This window comes from Caretta caretta, chromosome 7 (genome assembly GCF_965140235.1).
Source record: "Caretta caretta isolate rCarCar2 chromosome 7, rCarCar1.hap1, whole genome shotgun sequence".
Lineage (NCBI taxonomy): Eukaryota > Metazoa > Chordata > Testudines > Cheloniidae > Caretta > Caretta caretta.
In genome coordinates, this window is record NC_134212.1 from 118802099 (window position 1) to 118826956 (window position 24858).

The 24858-nt window shown below is 46.0% G+C and overlaps 1 protein-coding gene and 1 long non-coding RNA gene across 4 annotated transcripts in view; one reads left to right on the top strand and one right to left on the bottom strand.

Moving 5' to 3' along the window:
* SORCS1 (sortilin related VPS10 domain containing receptor 1) overlaps positions 1-24858 on the top strand; it is a 423910-nt gene that overhangs the window by 396009 nt on the left and 3043 nt on the right. Inside the window, exons 23-26 of one of the 2 annotated variants that reach the window (XM_048857873.2) lie at positions 5472-5603; positions 18489-18588; positions 22496-22601; positions 22720-22880. In XM_048857873.2, coding sequence (XP_048713830.2) covers positions 5472-5603; positions 18489-18588; positions 22496-22601; positions 22720-22880 — 499 coding nt within the window. The remainder of the gene's footprint in view (positions 1-5471; positions 5604-18488; positions 18589-22495; positions 22602-22719; positions 22881-24858) is intronic. The other variant, XM_048857874.2, reaches the window with a different exon arrangement.
* Positions 1-24858, bottom strand: part of LOC142072837 (uncharacterized) — a 232032-nt gene that overhangs the window by 24574 nt on the left and 182600 nt on the right. The window lies entirely within an intron of this gene.

Genomic DNA, 24858 nt, shown 5'->3' on the forward strand with positions numbered 1-24858 from the left:
TTTGGTTTGTAACCTTTAGACCTTTGTGTGTCTATATCAAGTATCTGATGGTCCATTCAGCTTCTAAATTGGTTTTCACAACATCAACAATGCAATAAAACAAAATCAATTCACTAAAAATAGATTATAAACCTTGGGTGTCAAGGCTACTTATCACAACCAGAGTGATACAAACAAAAACCCTAGCGGTATTGTATCAGTGTTGACTTGAAAAGAAGGACCCTTTGACAGCTGATCACATGGCTGTATGACACACTTAAAAAAACCTTTATGGAAAAGTCCTATAGAATTTAGGGATAAAACTCAAGGATGGGCTATAGAAATTAAATAGGGTTCTGCACAATTACTCTAAAAAACAAACTAATTCAATAGAAAATGATCTCCTTGTTTTACATTTTTATACCAAACTAGAAATGTCAATAGATGATTATATCCTTACTATAGAGTTCCATATGTTAGTGTAAAAATTCTGTAGAAATGTTATGATTCTCTACTAAATGCTCCTGGTTTTTTCTCTGTGTTGGATTATGATGTTCCTAATTTGGGATTATCCCAATATAACTTTATTTATCATGATCATTCACACCATTGGTCCCTCGATCTCTAGTCCCATCCCTTCAAGCAATGTCTAGTACCTGATGCTACAGAGGAAGGTGAAAATGCATTTAGCTAATTATCTGAAACATTACATGGGGAAAATTCCTTCCTGTTCACTGCAGGTGATCTCTTAATACCCTGGAGCATGAGCATTGATAGTCCTTTTCTAAGCCTCTTAGGTGATTATGCACACATCAACGGATGCTCTAGATACAAGGCCTGTCTTCATAGGAGTTCTGCAATGTATGAAGCTAAATGTGGGACCCTCTCTGCTTTTTTTTCTCTGCCCAGATTCTCTTTTTCAGCATTAAAAGCAAATCTTGTCAAACATATTGTTTTCCAGGCCAGGGAGAGGGTCCTACATTTTCACCTTCCCCTCCTCAACATATTTCCATATTTATGCGGCTTCACGCTAGCATTCTATCCAGCAGTGACAGTACCTACAGCAAAACGCATACCAGCAGTAGCAAGATGGCAGGGTCACTGCAGGCTGCCCTATGGCTGATGCCTAGTAGTGTGGGTCATTAATCAGACAGGTTACCTTAGGTCAGCAACAGAAAATCACTCGGACTTCAGTTCCCTCCCGTCCCCCTCGTCTTTCTCTCCGGGAAGCAGGTGTTGCAAGCCGTAGCCCCTATGGAGAGTGGGTAGAAAATCTGGAATCTTAGCACCAATTAATGGTTTGGGGATTTTGAGCTACAGTCTTTTGGGTGCAGGGTCCTCACTACAGGTTGAGCTCTGTGCACTGCTGATGTCTGCTGTGCTGCAGTGGTTTGATTATTTTAAAGGTGACCTACAAAATCCAGTGTTTGGAAATGTAAAAAGCCTCCTAAGGTTATGTAACCCTCAGTCAGGTGCTGTTGGCAGCATCAAGGCTGGATTCGGTATTTTCTGGGAGGGGAGGCCCTTAAAATTACAAAACGAAACCATCTTGAGCCTCCACCCAGAAGTCTGGGAAAACGAAACCAGTGGCTCTCAACCTTTCCAGACTTCTGTACCCCTTTCGGGAGTCTGATTTGTCTGGCGGACCCCAAGTTTCACCTCACTTAAAAACTACTTGCTTACAAAATCAGACTTAAAAATACAGAAGTGTCACAGCACACTATTACTGAAAACTTGCTTACGTTCTCATTTTTACCATGGAATAAATCAATTGGGATATAAATATTATATTTGCATTACAATGGATTGCATATAGAGCAATATAAACAAGTCATTGTCCGTATGAAATTTTAATTTCTACTGACTTAGCTGATGCCTTTTATGCAGCCTGTTGTAAAACTAGACAATATGTAGATGAGTTGATGTAGCCCCTGGAAGACTTCTGCGTACCCCTGGTTCTCCCCTGGTTGAGAACCACTTAACTAAACCCGACCCTGGGTGCCTGCAAGGCTACATCTACACTATGAGCTAGGGGTGTGATTTCCCCTGCTCATGTACACATCCTCTTGCTATGCTGCTCTATATACTAGTGCTAGCTCTAATCAAGCTGTGTAGACGAGCAGGGGAATCACACCGCTAGCTCACTGTGTAGACCTAGCCAAAGAGGCAACACTTTCCCACTCGCAAGTTCTGAATCCGTTTGTAACAAAAGAAAACTTTTATCTAAGGGGAGGAGAAACAACAGCATTAATTGGGGAAACACCTTACCAGTGGCTTGAAAGTATGCAAATAGTAAGTAAACCCTCACCCCCATGATATGTTGGGCAGTAATCCTTTGCCTGTTTTCTACCTTGTGTAAAAGTCCAATGGATGACTGTCCCCTTTCCCTTCACTGCACCATACTTACTGTTTGTTGACTGGGGTCAGCAAAGTCTTTAGAGTCAGTCCAGTTGTAGGTCAGGTGGATTCTATGGGTGGGGGTTAATCTTAGTTAGTTAACGCTTTCACTCCTGCTGCTATGCCTTTAGCTGCAATGCTGTGTTCTGAGGTTTCTATCACCTAGCCCAGTTCTTGGTGGTTTCGCTGGGTTGTGCAGATCCTCATGCCACCCCTGTGTTCTTTCACTGCAACACTGTCCCCACACCAGGTCTAAGACTCAGTCCGCTTGACCAAGGTATTGGCAATTTCAGTTCACTGAGAAGAAACACAGACTCTCAGTTGAGTCTGTTCAGCGCTGTCGTAAAACGCTGGAGGGCTCGCGCTACAGGATTAAAAATGGCAGTGTAGACATTCCCACTTGGGTTGGAGCTCAGGCTCTGAAACCCTCCCTTCTCATTGGGTTTCAGAGCCCAGGCTCCAGGCTGAACATGAACATCTATACAGCTATTGGTCAGCAGAATGAATAAACCAATCATTTAGTTGACCTGGGCTCTGAGACGTGCTGCCACATTTTTTGACATGCAGACAGACCCAAATACTGTTTAAACAGACTCTGCAACCTCCATCCCCAACACACTTGGATGTGGCATTATTACCCCATACTTAGTGAGCAAAGTTCAAGTTAGGGTGACCCCTTCAATCAGGCTGTATATTGCACAGTTCCGCTCTCCTTTAGTCATTCAATAAAGATAACAAAATTTCATTAGCCTTGCATACAATACTTAAGTAAATTTTAACCAAAACCAGCCAAAATGGATCATTTTGGCAAAGAAGGTGTATGTAGTCATCACTTAGATAAAGTAGGCATGTCTATGCAAATGCAGTCTGCTCCTGAGGTCTTTTGAGGAGAGAGCTCATTCAGACCACTGGCTTAGAATTAAAATGTGTGCACTGGATAATTCCACAGAAGCAGGAGGTAGGGGAAACAATTCAGCAGTCTGCAGCTGCCCTTTTCTTGTCCCACAGCTGCCTGAAATTCAGACTGGCCCCGGGTTGCCAGCCCATTCTCTGAACAGTGACACCACCAAGGGTTTTGTTAGTGCATCGGTAACAGTGATTGAACCCTAGTGTGAAATAATAACTGAGGAGGGGCCAAGACAAAAGTGTCCATCCCTGGGACTGGGTGGGCTCAAGGCTAAAACAGATGGTGCTCTCACGAGATTTCAACCCAACATGGCAAAAATCTCACCAGATAAGACTTCAGAAGCATCGAAAGGAGAAAATAGGCCCCATCCATTCATGAATCTGGCCCAGAAGCTGAACTTTATGAAATTTCCACATGTTCATAAGTGCCTTGAAGGCTGGCTCTGCACATCAGCTGGATGAGACAGCCTGATCCCCCTGCAGGCTGGCTCTGCGCTCCAATGAGATGGGACTGCCCAATCTGCATCCCCCCCACTGGCTGGCTCCATGTTCTCATGAGAAGGCCCGACCTTCCATGGGCTGTCATGGGACAGCTCAAAGACCCCTCCCACTCCTGGGTCAGCTCCACTTTCCAAGGTTATGCCCCCACAAGGTTCCCTACCGCCTCCCCTCCCCTCCGACAAGCCAACGCTACATTCCATCGGGACAGAACAGGCCGACCTCCCAGTGGGACAGCTCTGTGCTACAAGACTCCAACCCCAGAGGCCAGCTCTGTGCTCTGTCATGGTTCTGTGCGTGGTGTCGGTGTGCCAGCACCCGTGGAGCTCAAGCTGGTGCCTCATTCAGAGCAAACACACAGCTGTATTTTACAGGAGCTAAACAATAAAGGTAAGGGCTATCTTTGAAGGTAATCGTCGTGCTCAGAGGAAGGGTAGTCCCATGCCCCATATTTCAGGATGTGCACATATCAGTGCTCATCCTGAAATATGATCAGTGCTCATCCTGAAATATCAGTGCTCCCCCACTGTGCATTTACTGAGCAACTAAAGAGGTACCCTTTAGGTTATTTTCATCTTCATCTCAAGCATCAGTTGCTGATACTGCCAGAAGCAGGACACCAGACTTCACAGTCTGATCTGGCATGGCAAACCCTATGTCCCTCCCCTTTTCGCCCGCATAAATATACCCGTATCATGACCAGAGACCACCAAACTGGGCATTTGTGTCTGTGACTGCCTGATGCACACCCACCGCAATCGGCGAGGTAGGCGTGCAAGTGCTCAGGTTTACCCTGACAACTGCATGTGACAACGGGAAGGCACTAACTTTTGGGCACAGCGTGCGTAGGAGGAAGGGCGGTCACCCTTTGGAAAATGTAGCCCGCAATGTCCAAGCAAGGTCTCTGGTCTACTTCCCAAAGCAACCTGCGCGTATCAAATTGGCAATATTGATTAAATATAGAGACCGTCACTGTACATGGATCCCTGCTGTTTCATTTCACTTCGGTTGATCTTGTTTTGCAAGGTCCATCCACAAACCCAGAGGATAATGAATTACTCTGGGCAGGTAATGCAATTTGCTGACTCAAGTTAAAGGGCCTGGTTTTGATCCACTGACATGAGGGGAGTTGCTGCTGATTCACACCAGTGTGAGATCCAAAGGAGGCACTACCAGCTTCTCCTGACACCTTTCATTGGTTGTTGAGAGAGAAAACAACGGCGTTCCACGGGATTGCAATAATAAATGCACAGCTACGTTTCTCACCCTCCTGTGTCAGGAGACGGAGACAGTCAACCCTGCCGGAGGGAACAATAAGGAAAAATGAGTTTGTTTGCACTCTGCCTCATGACCAAAGCTCCAGTTATTTCAGCAGCTCTAGAACATGCTGCACTGGACGGGCACAGTGGGAGGTGCTCTGGGTCAGCACTGCAGAGTGTGTGCAGAGTTACTCAGCACCTGCTTTTAGTAGGTCTGGTTATAGTCAGTGCCGCTGGGGGCTCACGTACCACATTGAAGAGCATGGTATGAAAGCTCAGACAGAGCAAGAGTACAGTAGAATGCCGTCCCCCCGACTTTCCCCATCACCGGCAGATACCTACATGTACGTACGGTGGTGCTTTAACACATACGTCTTCGGCATTCCGGACTATCTCTGCAACTCACCTGTTGCTGTTTGTCTACATAACCAGGCAACAAGTATTTCAAGCAAACATATCCTGGTCGCAGTCCTGTCTGGTTTGCCCACATCCGCTGAGCTCTTCGTTTTACCGTATCACGGGACCACGGGAGAAAACAAAAGAACAGCCGAAGACCTAGAACAGGTATTGTTTCCGTTCTGTGCGGGTCGGCGGTGGGAAGGGCAGCAGGGAAAAGATTTCCAGTGCAGGCCTGAAAAAATAACTAAGGTGCAGTTACATTCGAGCCATTGGGATCAAAACCATCGTCTTGGGCCAGGTTAAGTCCTTGTCGCTTTGCCCCAGCAGTGCAAAGGGGAGATGAAGGTGCCCTAACGGTGCAGCTGGGGACATGCAGCAGGGGATCCCCCAGTGATGTAAAGTTGGCAGAAATCCACATCGCCTCCTAGACGGCATTCCAAGGTGGGTGGGGATGGGAGCGGGCATGGCCGGGATCGCTAGAGAACTGTTCCTGCTGACAGGAGTTAGAGCAGCCCTGGGAGGAGCACAGCTGGTGAGGCATGCAGGGAGCCTGGCCAGGCAGTGGAAAGCAGAAGCGGCTGGTGGAACTTGATAGTTCATAGATGCATCGATTTTTAAGGTCGGAAGGGACCATCGGATCATGCCCTCTGACCTCCTGCGTAACACAGGCCAGCTAATTAGATAGTGTGGAACGTTCCGTCTCTGTGAGGCTAAAATACGTTAAAACCAATCCGAGGCATAACTTGCTGCGGGTTTTATTTCAAAATGTGAAATCTGGCTGGTCTGCGAGGTATTATTGCTGTGTCCGTTTGCACAGGAGTGGGTGCCAAATCTGGCCTGGACAGGACTTGAAGGTGCCTCATCCCCTGCATTAGGGCCTAAACCCTGGCGTTGTTGAGTTCCTGGATGGCAAACGGGGCCCAGCACCCCTCAGGATTTGCCGACTGGTCCATGGAATGAATAAACTAATTCTTCCTCCTGGCAGCTAAATCAACCTTATTTTTCCCCTCCCTTTCTGTTAATTTGAGGTCTTTACCCAGAGGGGCCTGGAACTTTTCCTCACCAGTGTCAGTCTCTTGCAATGCTTTGAAAAACCTCTGTTAACCACACCCTGTTACCAAGGCTCAGAACTACCTGGCCACCTACATTCTCATGCTTACCCTTGCTCAGCCTCCATCTTCCTTAACAAACTACTAATTTTCTCCCTGTGCAATTAGTAAACACCCGGGAAGGAGATTTACTACCCCGCAACCCCTCCCCTCTCCTTTTCCACTCTAAATTGGGAAGGAAGGCAGTGCATAGACTGTGACCCAGCTCCCCTCTGTCACTCTGCTGCTTATTGTATTCTACAAATCATTATATCTATATATATTTTTTCCCTGGTAATCCGGAAATCTCCACGGTCGTAAAGAAAGGAAACGTTGTCATGCTGCCATAAGCCTTTTCAGGGGAGAGGAGAGCTAATGCTTTTAGTGGGGTGCCAGCAGCATCTCTGCTATTTATCCTGTGGAGGTCAAATTGTAATCTCTCCTGTTATAGAAATTATTGCCAATTCATAGCCAGCCGTTTCCTATGGAGCTGCATCTTCGCTGTTTCCCACGTGGATGATCAAACATGTATTTTGTTTTGCAGGGGCAGACATAGCTCCCCTTCCCTAGTTGGTCATAAAATTGGCATTTTGTTTTCAGTGTGAACTGTTTGACGCAGGCTCAGTATGTCTCACTCAGCATTCAGACCTCCTGAGACTTCCTCTAATGCTGTACAGAATCACAGGTCCTCTGCTGCCCCTGGTTGTTATAAGGGCCTGCATGATGTCAACCTGCATCTAAACCCCTGTGGCACCATTTGGATTGTCCCCGAGTTCATTTCTGAACATCTTATGCTGATGTTTTCTGATGCTGGCCTAATTTACTCCCTTAGTACTTTACCTGCTTCATTCTCTTTATACTACAGATCTTCTGCTTTTCATTTACAGGAGGTTTCTGAATGCACAACTTAAAATTCAAATGCACAGCTTCAAAATGGGGGATAAATGGCTAGGCAGTAGTAGTGCTGGAAAGGATCTGGGGGTTATAGTGGATCACAAATTGAATATGAGGCAACAATGTGACACAGTTGCTGAAAAGGCTAAGATCAGTCTGGGTTGTATTAGGAGTGTTGTGTGTAAGACCTGGGAGGTAATTGTCCTGCTCTGCTTGGCCCTGGTGAGGCCTCAACTGGAGTACTGTCTCCAGTTCTGGGTGCCAGCCTTTAAAAAAGATGTGGAGAAATTGGAGACGGTCCAGAGGAGAGCAACAAAAATTATGAAAGGTTTAGAAAACCTGATGTCGCCTTTTATCTTCTTTAAAGTGAATTTTGTAATGTTGGATTACACCATCGTGGGTTCAGCTCTGGTGGCTACAGTTCCAAGCTCAACAGAGTGAAAGTCACCTCTGCTACTTGCCTCAGATTTAGAATCTCTAGAAACCCATAAAGACCAAGGATAGTGACCCCGAGGACATTTACAAGTACAAGGTCTAGTCTGTTTTACAAGTTTTATTCAAGTTACAATTAAAGTTATGATTACCCAAGCATATAGAAATTCTATAAAACCTATGCACAAGTTATACATACAGTCAAACTCACATCTTAATGATATTCTTAAGGTCTAATGGCTGCCTTGCCAATTGATCATCAGTAGAGGGATGGTTCCTGCTGGAGTTTTCCCTCAGGAGCTCAATTTTCCTAATCTGGACACCCTCTTTTTATAATGGCATTCTGACTATATCTCATTAGCATTTATTCCCACAGTGCACCTTGCGGTTAGGGCATGTGTTTGAAAAATGGAACTACCGGGTATCTTGTAAGCAGAAAATTACTCTTACTGCTAATTTTGCACAGTGTCCCCCGTTGGTACATCTTTTCCCGTAATCTTGGGGCATAGGGTCGTTCTTTGGTCACTTACTTATATCAAGCATTTTTTAAGCCTATGTTCTAGTATGGCTAAGCTAAAATCTTACAGGCCCCAGCCCTACTTACTTAGATACAGTGATGAGCTGTCAAAATCTTAACAACAGGTTCCCTCCTCACCCCACTAGGGGGTGGTTATGCACCCCTGCTCCCCCGGGACTCCTGCCCCATTCAACCCCCCGCATTCCTTGATGCCCCCCCCAGGACCCCTGCCCCATCCACCCCTGTTCCCTGACTGCCCCCAGAACCAGGCAGGAGGGTCTCGTGGGCCACTGTAGTGGGTGCCCACCCCATCCCTAAGAGCCAGAGGCACCTGCCGGGGGGTGAGGTGGGGAGTCCCGGCGGTGCTTACCTGGGGCAGCTCCCAGGAAGCATCCGGCAGGTCCCTCTGGCTCCTGGGGAGCAGGGGGAGCGGCTGCTCCCCCCACTGATCACATCAAAGGTGGCACCTGAGGCGCCGACTCCCTGGGTGCTCTGGGGCTGGAGCCCCCACGGGGAGAATTTGGTGGGTGCAGAGCACCCACAGGCAGCTCCCTGCCCCGCCTCCGGCCCCAGCTCACCTCACCTCCGCCTCCTCCCCTGAACACACGACCCTGCTCTGCTTCTATGCCACTCCCCCACCCCCGGCTTCCCGCGAATCAGCTGTTCAGGTGTTATTTGCCATATTCGCCTTCTTACAGTTCAACTATATTCTAAAGTGCCCATCCTGACCCGTGTCCAGGCAGCCAGGGCTTGATTTTCAGAAGCACTGAGCATTGGCAAATTGAACAGAAGGCACCTCTGAAAATCAGTCCCCACACACAGAATTAAAGATCCACATTAACTGCAGTCTGTACGGATGCTAGTCAGGGACTTGCTTGCACACACATCTGTGCTGGCAGCCCTGAGGACACTCAGAGACATTTGCACTCACTTTTTGAAATATCTGACCATGAAATTCACCAGAAGTGCTTGTAAAAGGACTTTATCCCTCCACGCTCCTTGAGTAGCTGCTGTTGCAGAGAGGTGGGTTTTTTTTCTCTCTTCTCTTCAGGGTCACTTGTCTGTGCAAAATGATGACAAGTTGTTTTTCAGCCTTGGTGAAGGCTTGTATGCCCTAGAGGTGAATCTCAAATTTACTCTCTTGCCATAATGCCCAGATGTCTGTCAAGATCACCTATTGCCCCTGTGAATACCAGCCTCTCTCCTTTTCACAGACTCAACTTTTGGCCCTGTGTCAAGAACATCCTATGATTCTCAAGTTCGCCTCTTGTCCCAGTGTATTTTTCCATCCGAGGTTCAGCTGTCGTATTAGTGTTCAGGACCTCTCAAGTTCACCTGGGAGCACTGATGGCTTGCATTGTCCTAGTGCAACAGTACAGTATCCCTTGGGATCATCTCTGTTGTGTTGTCAATGCAACAATTGGTATTAATAATACCTTGCACTTACATCTCATCTTTCATTAAGGAATCTCAAAACAATTTACAAAGCCTCATCACACCCCACATAAATTAGCCCAGTATGATTATGCTCATGTCCGTGATGGGGAAAGTGAGGTACCGAAACACGATGTGACCCAGCCCAAGTTACAGAGAGTCTGTAGCAGAGCTGAAAGCAGATTCCTGTTGTCTTGACTCCCACACTACTCTTCTAAGCACTAGACTAAATTCCTTCCCATCAACGTCTATGTTTAATTCTTTCTTTAGTTGTTTACTGATTCATCCAGTGAATTGAAAAAGTCTTAACAAGTCACACACTATGTACTAATTGCAAATCCTGCACAAAATCCATGGAAACATTCAGATCCTCAGCTCATGTAAATCGGTGTCAGCTCCACTGACATTAAAGGTTTCAGAGTAGCGGTCGTGTTAGTCTGTAGTCGCAAAAAGAAAAGGAGGACTTGTGGCACCTTAGAGACTAACCAATTTATTTGAGCATTTATCTATAGCTCACGAAAGCTCATGCTCAAATAAATTGGTTAGTCTCTAAGGTGCCACAAGTCCTCCTTTTCTTTTTGAGACTACAGACTAACACGGCTGCTACTCTGAAACCTGTCATTATGCAAGGCAATGAATTTAGCCGCATGGAGTGGAAATCTATCAACTTCATGAAAAAACTCGTACAGATACTGACATTAAAGGCGCTGTGCCAGTTTAGACCAGTCGAGGATGTAACTCCAAATTCCTGATACCCAGTATTTAGATCTATTTGTAGAAACATGCCCTTTTAGAGTCTTGTAGTTCAGATCTCACCCAGTCCTCACTAAGAAAACTCCAAGAGAAGTCAAATTAATTATGTTTTTTTCTGTGGGTAAACTGGAATCTCTTTTTTCACCACCTGTCTTTTATTATTATTCATTTTATGTTCTTTGATGAAAGAATGATTTCTTTTACAGAATTATCGTTGCACTTCATGCTTAATTCTGTAAATGAAGCAGATAAAAGTCAATGAGGCTCAGTTAAGAACCCAAACGAATTCTGAATGCTAATTATTTTCAGAGGGGAGACTCTTGAAGATTATAAATTAGGAGTTCGTTATTCTGAGAAGCTTCACCTTCAGTTTAGTTAGTTATGTATCCTAAGGGCAAAGGATGTAGAAGGACATTTTTTTAGGCTTATCATTTCCCCAAATAAGGATATGTGGGTTAAACTGGTCAGAAAAGGGTAGGCCTCTCTGAACTAGACACAGTCGCTTTGAAGTTGCCTCACCTACCTTTCCAGCAAAACACATCCCGAGCACTGTTCCACCCAGGAGATACAAAAGAGGACACAAGACCCCCAATGTGATTCTCACTGAAATCAAAAGTGTCTTTCCATTGACTTCATTGGGAATTGGCTCAAACCTCAAATGTGGAATTTCCTCGAAAGCACAATGGGTTGAGTCTGGAGTTATGCCTGGTTTTAGGATCAGAGATCCTTGTGACCCATCCGGACAAGATGTTAGTGCTTTATGCTGAAAGAAAGAAACTCCCATTTGCCAAACCCATGGCCGGCTTTGGATACCTTTGCTCACACAGAGCAATAGTGTACTCCAGAAGTCCCACTGATTCCCACAAGGAGTAAGGTACTACTTGGAGCCCTCTGAGTAGGGCTGCCAGAATCTATGAAGAGGTGCCCAGTTCTAATTGAGGTTATTTCTGTTGCTTCATGCTATGAAGCGCTTGCTTCTTCTAGCCTTGTATTAGGTCCCAAATACTGGCTCTTAAAATACGGATATTTCCATATCCTTAATTATTTTAGTCGTTTTTAGAAGTTTCTAAAATGTATTGGTTATCATTTCTCCCTTCCTCTGACCCCTGTGCAGTTGGAACTACTTAGGAAGCCTGCTTTTACATACATGAAAAACAGTGGCAATAAAAAACAAAAAACTTTCTAAAATATTTCTAAATGAGTTCCCCTCTCCCTCAATTATGAGCGAGGTTTTCAAAGCTGGGTAATGGACTTGGATATCTAACGCCAATGTGAACTGAGCCTCCATATTGCTCAGATGTCTTTGAATTCCTCAGAGTGTGTTATCAGATCTCCTTATCCTTGTCCAGATTGTTCAGAGCTCCCTGGAAAGAGCTATGGACAGGAAACCTTCTGCAGTGTATAAAAGCAAGTTTTATTGGTCCTGCAAAACCCAGGAGCTATTTTTCAGTGCCACCTACTGGCATTTTACCTATTAACTAACTGTTTACATACGGACATCTCTCATTTACAGAGCATTCCTCGAACAGAGATGATTTCTTAAGACTCACCTTTGCTGCAATGCCTACAAAGCCCAACCGGCTAAGGGGGGTGATGAGCTGTGACTGTCCCTTTTCTCCTCTCCTCTGTACTCCTACTAACTCCCTCATTCCTGCCATTCCTGTCCATCCTATCTCAGCCTCAATTAAATCTCCTTCCTTTGTCTTTCTAGACTGCAAGTCCTCCAGGATAGGGATTGTCTCTGAGTATGTCTGCACTGCACCTGGGAGGCGTGGTTCCCAGCACGGGCAGACAGATTCAAGCTAGCACACTAACAATACCCATGTGGATGTTGCAGCACGGGCAGCGGCTCAGGCTAACCACCTGAACTCAGACCACGGGTGCTTTCATTCTGCCTCAGTGAGGACAGACGCCAGGTCTCTGTGTTCCCTTTCCCCATCTGTGTTTGGAACAAAGATGTGCAGTAGGATCACGCTGCCCGAGGCAACACTCTAGAAATCTAGAGCTCTGATCTGCACTGCAGGATGGGCAAGTATGAACAAAACCAAGGGCAGGCAGCTATGGTTGAGGAATCAAAGCCGACACCTGCAGGATCCACAAATCCAAAGTCTGGCTAAGAAAGCCTCTGTTCGGATGACCTCTAGTTCATTCATCTCCATCTGTCCATGGAAGCAATGATCATCACTGTGCTTGTAAGTCCAGGAAAAGAGGCCGTGCTTGGCTGCTCACGTCCCTTGTGTGCCGTGAGGCTTCCACAACAGCCCTGGCCTCATAACGCTTTGCCTGTTCTGCAAGAAGAGGGCTTCTTCTATACAGGAATTCAGTGTTCTCCAGGGTGTGCAGCAGGAAAAATGGGATTTTAATGGTTCTGAACTGTACTTGTGTCAGGCAAACACTCTGGGGCATTCTCATACCTGAGCTGATCCGTGCCAGGTTCTGATCCTCCTCCATCCTCCGCCCATATCACTGACTAAACCATTCCCTGCCAGCAGGTCAGTAGCCACATTCTCCTTCTTGGGGTACCATTGCTCAGTCATAGTGGTTGCACATTGTGTGTATCTTTAGCTGGACTGAGACTTGCATGATGCCCACCTCCACAACTTCTCTTCCCACTCAACACTGCTGGATGCTCTGCATCAGAAATAACATAATAGGTCTGTTATGATATTTGTTGCAGCTTGTATGAAAACTACACCATGCTCAATCTCTGCCAGGCCTGGGCTCAAATTGCAAAGGACAAAGAACAACCTTACAAGGATGAGAGGATGGCTACTAGGTCACACCTGGGGCTAGTTGGAGCTTGCCTGATGCTATGTCTGTTACTGCCACAAGTCATTAATGCCCATAGTTTTAGAGCATTTCCATCAATATCTAGCCTACTTGAAAAGGAGTACTTGTGGCACCTTAGAGACTAACCAATTTATTTTGAGCATAAGCTTTCGTGAGCTACAGCTCACTTCATCGGATGCATACTGTGGAAAGTGTAGAAGATCTTTTTATATACACACAAAGCATGAAAAAATACCTCTTCCCACCCCACTCTCCTGATGCTAATAGCTTATCTAAAGTGACCACTCTTCTTAAAATGTGTATGATAATCAAGGTGGGCCATTTCCAGCACAAATCCAGGGTTTAACAAGAACGTCTGAGGGGAGGGAGAGTAGGAAAAAACAAGGGGAAATAGGTTACCTTGCATAATGACTTAGCCACTCCCAGTCTCTATTCAAGCCTAAGTTAATTGTATCAAATTTGCAAATGAATTCCAATTCAGCAGTTTCTTGCTGGAGTCTGGATTTGAAGTTTTTTGTTGTAATATCACAACTTTCATGTCTGTAATCGCGTGACCAGAGAGATTGAAGTGTTCCCCGACTGGTTTATGAATGTTATAATTCTTGACATCTGATTTGTGTCCATTTATTCTTTTACGTAGAGACTGTCCAGTTTGACCAATGTACATGGCAGAGGGGCATTGCTGGCACATGATGGCATATATCACATTGGTGGATGTGCAGGTGAACGAGCCTCTGATAGTGTGGCTGATGTTATTAGGCCCTGTGATGGTGTCCCCTGAATAGATATGTGGGCACAGTTGGCAACGGGCTTTGTTGCAAGGATAGGTTCCTGGATTAGTGGTTCTGTTGTGTGGTATGTGGTTGCTGGTGAGTATTTGCTTCAGGTTGGGGGGCTGTCTGTAGGCAAGGACTGGCCTGTCTCCCAAGATTTGTGAGAGTGTTGGGTCATCCTTCAGGATAGGTTGTAGATCCTTAATAATGCGTTGGAGGGGTTTTAGTTGGGGGCTGAAGGTGACGGCTAGTGGCTTCTGTTATTTTCTTTGTTAGGCCTGTCCTGTAGTAGGAGACTTCTGGGAACTCTTCTGGCTCTATCAATCTGTTTCTTCACTTCCGCCCTACATAGAGTGCTTGCATAGAGTGCTTCCGCCGACGTGCACGGGCTGAAATTGTGGAAAAGCAGCATCACTTGCCCCATAACCTCAGCCGTGCGGAACACAATGCCATCCACAGCCTCAGAAACAATTCTGATATCATAATCAAAAAGGCTGACAAAGGAGGTGCTGTTGTCATCATGAATAGGTCGGAATATAAACAAGAGGCTGCTCGGCAGCTCTCCAACACCACTTTCTACAAGCCATTACCCTCTGATCCCACTGAGAGTTACCAAAAGAAACTACAGCATTTGCTCAAGAAACTTCCTGAAAAAGCACAAGATCAAATCCGCACAGACACACCCCTGGAACCCTGACCTGGGATATTCTGTCTACTACCCAAGATCCATAAACCTGGAAATCCTGGGCGCCCCATCATCTCAGGCATTGGCACCCTGACAGCAGGATTGTCTGGCTATGTAGACTCCCTCCTCAGGCCCTACGCTACCAGCACTCCCAGCTACCTTCAAGACACCACTGACTTTCTGAGGAAACTACAATCCATCGGTGATCTTCCTGATAACACCATCCTGGCCTCTATGGATGTAGAAGCCCTCTACACTAACATTCCACACAAAGATGGACTACAAGCCGTCAAGAACACTATCCCTGATAATGTCATGGCTAACCTGGTGGCTGAACTTTGTGACTTTGTCCTTACCCATATCTATTTTACATTTGGGGACAATGTATACCTTCAGATCAGCGGCACTGCTATGGGTACCCGCATGGCCCCACAGTATGCCAACATTTTTATGGCTGACTTAGAACAACGCTTCCTCAGCTCTCGTCCCCTAACACCCCTACTCTACTTGCACTATATTGATGACATCTTCATCATCTGGACCCATGGAAAAGAAGCCCTTGAGGAATTCCACCATGATTTCAACAATTTCCATCCCACCATCAACCTCAGCCTGGTCCAGTCCACACAAGAGATCCACTTCCTGGACACTACAGTGCTAATAAACGATGGTCACATAAACACCACCCTATACCGGAAACCTACTGACCGCTATTCCTACCTACATGCCTCCAGCTTTCACCCTGACCACACCACACGATCCATTGTCGACAGCCAAGCTCTGCGATACAACCGCATTTGCTCCAAACCCTCAGACAGAGACAAACACCTACAAGAGCTCTATCAAGCATTCTTACAACTACAGTACCCACCTGCGGAAGTGAAGAAACAGATTGATAGAGCCAGAAGAGTTCCCAGAAGTCTCCTACTACAGGACAGGCCTAACAAAGAAAATAACAGAAGCCACTAGCCGTCACCTTCAGCCCCCAACTAAAACCCCTCCAACGCATTATTAAGGATCTACAACCTATCCTGAAGGATGACCCAACACTCTCACAAATCTTGGGAGACAGGCCAGTCCTTGCCTACGGACAGCCGCCCAACCTGAAGCAAATACTCACCAGCAACCACATACCACACAACAGAACCACTAATCCAGGAACCTATCCTTGCAACAAAGCCCGTTGCCAACTGTGCCCACATATCTATTCAGGGGACACCATCACAGGGCCTAATAACATCAGCCACACTATCAGAGGCTCGTTCACCTGCACATCCACCAATGTGATATATGCCATCATGTGCCAGCAATGCCCCTCTGCCATGTACATTGGTCAAACTGGACAGTCTCTATGTAAAAGAATAAATGGACACAAATCAGATGTCAAGAATTATAACATTCATAAACCAGTCGGAGAACACTTCAATCTCTCTGGTCACGCGATTACAGACATGAAAGTTGTGATATTACAACAAAAAAACTTCAAATCCAGACTCCAGCGAGAAACTGTTGAATTGGAATTCATTTGCAAATTGGATACAATTAACTTAGGCTTGAATAGATACTGGGAGTGGCTAAGTCATTATGCAAGGTAACCTATTTCCCTGTTTTTTCCTACCCTCCCCCCCCAGACGTTCTTGTTAAACCCTGGATTTGTGCTGGAAATGGCCCACCTTGATTATCATACACATTGTAAGGAGAGTGGTCACTTTAGATAAGCTATTAGCATCAGGAGAGTGGGGTGGGAGGAGGTATTTTTTCATGCTTTGTGTGTATATAAAAGGATCTTCTACACTTTCCACAGTATGCATCCGATGAAGTGAGCTGTAGCTCACGAAAGCTTATGCTCAAATAAATTGGTTAGTCTCTAAGGTGCCACAAGTACTCCTTTTCTTTTTGCGAATACAGACTAACACGGCTGTTACTCTGAAACCTAGCCTACTTGAGTGCTTCAAGACCAGTGTAACTTGTGCTCCATTCGCGTACTGGGGTGCATCTCCTCTCCAACCATGCTGTTTGGAGCTAAGCAATTCAATCACACCCATAGCATCTGCAAATGAATCTTGACAAGCTTCATGTTATTTATTCTTCCTCTTGATAGAAATATATTTATGACACGTTCTGGTACCACTAACAAGATTTAAAAACATAAATGAGATAGATTTTTAAAAAGAAAAGGCCCATTGTTAGCTGTTGCCAAATAGATATTGGATCAAGGGCACCGATTCAAGTAAGCAGTGGCCAAAATGAAATGTAGGATCCAACAGTATTGACAAAAATCATTAAGAATGTTAAAAAAAACCCAAACTGATCAATCTCAGACCATGATGAGCGTTAGAGAACACCTAACCACATCTCTGTAGCATTACTGAAGTAGCCTAACTTGAAAAAAACCAGGAACGCAACAGAGATGGTCTAAAAATGATGGGCATGTATGGTTCCCTGACAATTTTTTTGTTAATCTTTGAAAAGGAATAAAGATTTATTTAAACCAAATTAGATTAAATAGTGGGCACAAATGTATAGCGCTTCCTGAATTTCACTTGGTTGTAAAAATCCAACACTGTCATGTTGGGTTATTTTCAAGTTTTCCAACCACCTCTCCTCCACCACACCCCATCCCCCACTAATCTTGTGCATGTTAATAAAGTGGAAAATTGTTCACTACCCTGAGAACTGATAGGATGGATGAAATATCTGGAGAAACTGAGGCTGTAAGTATCCAAACAGAACATGCTGCAAAATTCTATACATCATTTACATGTACAATATTTTCATCCTCTCTGCCCTGTCTGTTTAGACAGTAAACTTTTCACTTATTATGAGTATGTAAAGCACCTAACACAATGTGGCCCTGATCTCAGTTGAGAGCCTTTAGGAACTACTGGAATACAAACAATAATAGTATATTCTAGAAAAAGAGTTACTGTAATCATCATCAAGAGCATCACGAAAAGGAAAACCTGCCTCGCTGTGGTTCAGGAAAGCAATCTTCAAATAGAGTTGACGCCAAAGCCTGATTCTCCTGCTCTGCAGGCATTGATGGGCTCATGGATGGGATGGGCTCCATGGATGGGCTCCATGCCAGCAGAGTGGTGCTCAAATCCTGAAGTAGTATCTCGTCTCTGCCTTGTTCCCTGATGTGCGAGGAACCCTTGTCTGGTGGATCTCCATTGCCTTCAGCAGAGTTATACCAGGGTGATTCATAAATGCTGAGGTTAAAAGGTACTATCATGAAGCTCTAGTCTAACCTCCTGCATAGCACAGACCATTACATTTGACCCACTGAATTTTAGCCTCTCTTTTTCTTAGCTTTGCTTGTGCTAATACTGCAGGGCACTCATTTGCTATTCTTGGGTTGGTACTGCAAACATGTATTTACATGAGTACTATTACTCACGTGAGCAGTCTCTTTGATGTCAATGGGACTACCTCTATGAGTAAGGTTGCTCATGTAACTTGTTGGTATCAGTAGCTACTAGTAGTACATAAATATCTGTACCGTCCTGACAGCTGTACCCAGCTGCTCTATCTTTTTTCTTTAGAAGGTACAGTAAATTGCTGTTGACTCGAACTTTGGACATACTTTTTCTATGTAAAACCGCTGCTTTGTAGGTAGCCCTGTTTCCTCTCTAGCCATGACCACATATGATTTACTAACCCTTTTTTCCCTGTTTCTTCCAGATTTCAGAAACACTGATCCACAAACTGAACCAAAACTTGGTCCAGTTTGAGCTGAAGCCTGGGGTTCGAGTCTTGGTCCATGTGGCCCATTTATCAGCAGGTCAGTGTTCACCCCCTCAAAGTCTTGCCCATTGTTGAGTAGCAAAATCTATTGTAAGTTCCTTGCTAGCAGCACGGTGGGATCTACCAGCCATCACACTCGAAATACTTTATATTTGTAGTAAGCATTCATAACTCCGGTGAAGGGGCATACATTACAGTGCCACACAAGTCTACGTTTATCCATCATACCCCAAAGTTTTATTAGTGATTAGTGACAGCTAGTGCAACTGCATGCAGTATGTCTGGGGACCGTGTTTTATTAAGTGTATGAATGGTTGATGTATCGCTGTACGCCAGGGTGGGGGGGAGGGGAAGGGAAGAAGGTTTTAACAGCCCCACCAGAACTAAGAACAGTGTGGGGTGATTCAGGGGAATCACTCCAGTTATAAACACTTCCAGAGAGGTACCATCCACTGGGGAGACTTGCATATACTGGTTGAAACTGGATTTCCCAAAGACCAACTGTCATAACCATACAGCTAAGGGTAGCCTAGAATTTCTCCTTACCTGTAAGGAGTTAAGAAGCTCAAATAACCTGTTTCAGAGTAGCAGCTGTGTTATTCTGTATTCGCAAAAAGAAAAGGAGGACTTGTGGCACCTTAGAGACTAACACATTTATTTGAGCATGAGCTTTCGTGAGCTACAGCATCCGATGAAGTGAGCTGTAGCTCACGAAAGCTTATGCTCAAATAAATGTGTTAGTCTCTAAGGTGCCACAAGTCTTCCTTTTCAAATAACCTGGTTGGCACCTGACCAAAAGGACCAATGGGGAAAGAAGATACTTTCAAATCGGGGGGGGGGGGTAGACAGAGGAGGCTTTATTTGTGCTCTTTGTTTTGTGTTCTCTGGGGAAGCAGAGAAGCATCAGGTCAGAAAAACTCCTTCTCCTAAAATCATCCTAAAATGAGTCTCAATATTGCAAACAGAGTAAGTAAATAAGGCAAGGTTTGTTAGATTATCTTTTGTTTTTAGCTTGTGAATTTTCCCTGTGCTAAGAGGGAGGTTTATCCCTGTTTTCTGTAACTTTAAAGTTTTTCCTAGAGGGGAATCCTCTGTGTTTTGAATCTGATTACCCTGTAAAGTTACCTTCCATCCTGATTTTACAGAGGTGTTTCTTTTACTTTTTTTTTTCTTTATAATAAAGTTCTGTTTTTAAGACTCTGATTGGGGTTGTTAGTGTCCTAAGAACCCAAGGGTCTGGTCTGTGTTCATCTGGTTTACCTATTTGGTTGGTAGATTATTCTCAAGCCTCCCCAGGAAAGGGGGTGAAGGGGTTTGGGGGGATATTTTAGGGAAACAGGAACCCCAAGTGGTCCTTTTCCTGAATCTTTGTCTAACTCACTTGGTGGTGGCAGCAGTACCCATCCAAGGACAAGGAAGGATTTGTGCGTTGGGGAAGTTTTAACCTAAGCTGGTAGAAATAAGCTTAGGGGGTCTTTGATGCTGGTCCCCACATCTGTACCCTAGAGTTCAGAGTGGGGAGGGAACCCTGACACCAACAAAGGCTGTGTTTAACTGCCTTCTTTCTGATCCAGCAAATGGACAGTGTGAATGCTGCTGACTGGGTGGAAAAGGAAGCAGGGAAATAATTCTGGTGGCCAGATGAGATGTTGATCAGAAAAAGCCAGAGTTAGAGAAGGGTGGGAAGCCTGGAATTGATTCAGAGAATCTAGCACCAGATTCAAAACCTCAAACCTAAGAGATCCAGGGAGGTGTCATGCAGGCAGGCCCCAGGAAACCTATCCTCTCCACACAGCTTTCCCAATAGACGTCCATCCAAATGTGCACTGTTCTTACTACAGTCAAGCCATTAAGGCTGCCACCTGTTTTGAATTTTGTTTTAGACCTTTAAGACCCACCTAGAGTCGGGCCATGATCTATCAATCGGGCGTTAGGTGTATGTACAGCACTGTAGCAATAGCACACTGGCAATTCTGGCGGGCTTTTGGATGCCCATGAGGTGAGGACAGTACCACCCAAATCACTCACACTTGTGACCTGAGCCAGGTCTGAAGGCTGGTAGCCATAAGTGGTGCTCCCCCAGCTGCACCAGCTCGCCCTCTGTAACACCAGTCCCCCGTCTGCAGTACTTCAAATCATCTGTAACGATGCCTTTGAGTGGTGGCGTATGTGTACGCCCACGCCGCGGCTCATTCCTGTTTGTACTGGAGCCTCCGTGGCATTGTCAACCCTCACGCTGCGTGAATGTTCAGGAACCTTGCCCACACATTGCTCCCTCACGCAGATGAATAATGACCACTGGAGGGCTCAGCATTTTTGCACCTGTGGCTCAGGCCTAAACAGGAGCAGGATTAATTTATGGAAATTCTGGACAACAGGCTGCGGCCCATTCATCCCTACGTCTCAGCCAAAAACAAAACAGAACAACCCACACATATGAGGCAAAGTAAAATATACCAATATTCTGTACCCAGCAGTAAAAGGGCTGTTGGTAACCTGGCTCTAATCCCAGCATTATAACAAGAATGTTGAGCGACACTGAATTTAACTAGTCAGAGACACATCATCACACAGACATGTCATCACACTGAACTTAACTTTGTCGTCACCTAGAGCTGCAGATCCACAAAGGAATGAGACAGGCTCAGAAGACAAAACGCGTTTATAATCAAGTATTATTTAATAATGATGCTTATCCTTCATGAAAGTAACTTTCTTGAAGCCAGAATATCAAAGCAGAATGTTTCACTTAGCCTTAGCTAGATAGCAGCCAAAACACAGATTTCTCGGTATTTTATCTGGCTCTGTGTGACTGTTCTGTGTGTGTATGCACGTGTTGTGTTTCCGAGTATGTGCATAAGCATGTGCTAGCGTGGTTGTGTGTGAGCAACTGCTTCACATGTGTTTGTCGCCTCTGTTTATTGTGTATGTGTCTGCTGATGAGCACACAACTTTCTGTATCTGTTGTATGTAATAATTTGTGCAAGTTGTGTGTCTGGTCTGACTACAGTGTGACTGCTTTCTGTAACAGAGGCAAATGTGCATGGGGGCATGCACACACGCACAGACACAGAGTAATGCGGACACGCAATCACATGCACACTGTTTTGTGTGTCCATGTATGAGTGACTGAGTGTGTCCGTCTCTCTGATTTGGTGTAATTTGTCATTTATGTTTGGGGTAGCCATCGCATCAGCATCAGGCTGTTGTGTGTTGTCTTACACACACATCCTGCAAGGGGCATTATCAAGAGTTGCACGAGGCTTGAGGGAGAGGCACAGAGAGTAAGCTCCTTTATTTTTTTCTGCCTATACGCTTCCATCCCATGGAAAACTCACAGCATGGGGGATGATAGAAGGTGGAGAGAGAGAAGGACGAGGAGTGTGCTACTCAAAGGGGGAAAGGGAGGAAGGCGGGGTTAGGAATGGGGAAAGGAGTCCTACATCACTCCCGCCACACTTCTTAGACCATAGGGTGTGGAAGGAGTGACCACCATCACAAAGCAGAGATGCCAAGGCACTGTCAGAGTGGGAAAGCCAGGATTCATCCAGATAACGAACACAACTGAGCACATAGCATCAGATCAACACATTATTTTGGTTGCAATATTTTTTACTCCTATCGAATACAGCTGGCACTTCCCTCTCCAACCACTCAGGTGTCCAGTACAAATCAGTGGCCTGGTAGAGTGGGTCTGTATGTCAAGGTTGAACAGAACTCTATAGGAAGCTGTAGGAATAGCTACACTTCAAACAACTGATTGCCTCTTGGAGGTGATCCTTACGCCTGATGGGGATGTGCCCTGGAGTGAGACCATGGAGCGATGGTTAGACAGATGTCACTACAAAGGTACATGGCTAGGGGTGGTGGATGCACAGTATCTGTTTAGAGAGTTATTTCCAGTCCATGCTGTGTGGATATTCTAAAGATCTCCTCTCTTGTAGCTCCCCTGGTGGACCTCACGCCCAGTCACAGTGGTTCGGCCATGCTGATGCTGCTATCTGTGGTGTTTGTGGGATTAGCCGTTTTTGTAATTTACAAGTTCAAAAGGTACGACCTCCCCCTCTCCCTCCCTCCCCTCTTGTCGTCTACGGACTCAGGTCTAAAAAGTATGACGAGACATGATCCATAGCGTACACGACAATGATGGTTTCTGTTAATGTTTTAGGAAGATTCCGGGCATTAATGTATATGCACAGATGCAGAATGAGAAAGATCAAGAGATGGTCAGTCCAGTCAGTCAAAGGGAAAGCATGCCTAATGTCCCTCAAAGTGAACTGATGAGCCCTGAGCAACTAGTAGATGAGAAGTTGGATACCCGGCCCATAGGTAAATAACTTCCAGCAGCCAACAGCTGGTCAGATTCTAAGATCTAATTGGCTAGACTTATTCTGAACCTTCCCACCACCCCTCCCAGAGCACTCTCCCTCCCACTGCTGTGTTAACGTCTCTAAAAGGCACCAAGCTAACTCCTCCTCCCCCTCACCTCCCTATGATGAAAAAGAAATTTAACAACCTGAGTCTTTGCCCATGTAGTTTTCTGTGTAGTCCTCTCTCCTCCCGAAAAACTCTGTAATCGTGTCATCACTAACGTGCTGTCAGAGAAATGTCATCTCGTTTCTGGCACCTGTGTAATTCTGGGGCAAGCACTAGATTGAATGCATAAAAAGAGGTCCCCTTTTTCCAGTACACGGGGGCAGGAGAGAGACAGGTGTCTACAGATATTTGGAGCAGTGTTGCATGTGGCTTGTAAAGTGACACTCCTGCAATCCTTGGCCTAAGGCGTAGACCCACTGAGGTCCCTGAGACTCCTTGCATGACTAAGAATGACTCTTGTGACTAAGGGCTAGAGAATGGGCCCCAGTTTTAGGGGAGCATCCATTTTTAGCTGCCTGGCCTTGAGCAGAGACGAGTTATGTTTTAACAGACAGAGTACAGCTGCTCCAGTGGCCCAAAGGGAATTTAAAACTGACCTGAGGCACCAACTGAGCAGTCCCCTCGTGAATGGGAACCTTCATTTGGAGAAGGCCTCGCATAGGGGCCACCGCACAGAGATTAAGGGGAGAGGGAATGTTATTCTGGCCAGTGGAGCGACCTGGGAGCTGGCTCGATTCAGGGCAGCACCCAGGCTGCTTTGTCTTGTGCTGGGGGCCAGTTTGATCCCCCCCCGCCCCGGATCAAGGAAGAGGACAGGCAGCAACAAGCCAACTATGCGTTTCCTCTACAGGTGAGCTGGGGATGTAGCCCTACAGCGTTACTAGGTCTAGCTAGAGCAGCTTGTGTCTCTTACGTAAGTCAGAATTTTGCGGTGGTACTTTCCCGGTTCCAGCCTGAGCTGTTGGCTGCTGTATGACTAATGCACCACAGATGCATTTTAAATATTGCCCTGCCTGAGACTTTGTGGAACCCTGTGGAGGTCCGTAGGGTTACTGGGGAAGGATTAATAGGTGATCCTAAAGAAACAACCCAATAAGCCCCTCTAGGTATGTCTACACTACCCCCCAGGAGGTGCGCCTCCCAGCCCGGGTCGGCAGCCTGCTCGAGCCAGCATGCTAAGAAATCGCAGCGTGGTCGCTGTGACACAGGCAGCAGCTCACGCCAGCCACTCGAGCTCAAACCCAAGGGATCAGGTGGACTTGGATTCGAGCAGCTAGCCTGAGCCCTTTCCAGTGGCACGGTAGCCACACGGCTATTTTTAGCACGCTAGCAGGAGCAGAGCGAAAGCAAGGCTGTCGACCCAGCTGGGCCTCTCACCGCCCAGCTGCGGTGGAGACACACCCGAAAATCCTGTCAGCGAGAAGAACAAGCCAGCCAGATTGGAGCGCTCTGGTGACAGGAATAGGTTTAGAGTTGTGTGTGAGGGGACCATAAAGCACAAAGATTCATAGGGTGGGATTCACAAGGGAGACTTAGGTATAGGCAGGCCCTTTCTCCTGGTTTTAAACCGACTGTCCTCTTCTTAGTTTGCTCCCCCCAAACAACCGGATAAAATGAGATAAAACCGGACGTGGTTTTGGCCGGTATTGGACGGGGGATGCCCTTTTGAAGAGCCCACATTATGAAGTGCTGGAATGTCTGGTATGCTGGGACGGCAGCAGTGGCCACCCATCTGCCACTGGCATTCACAAAGCCACTGCGCTCAACTGCTGCCTAGCTCGGCGGGCTCCTATAGCACCTACGTGTCTGCCATTAAAAGTCTCTCAGGCACCTCATTCTCTGTGGCCAAAGTCCTGACACAGCTCAGAGGCTAACTCACTCCTCAGCCCCAGCAGGATTCGCAGGCACGGCGTTTCCCCGCCTGTCTTGC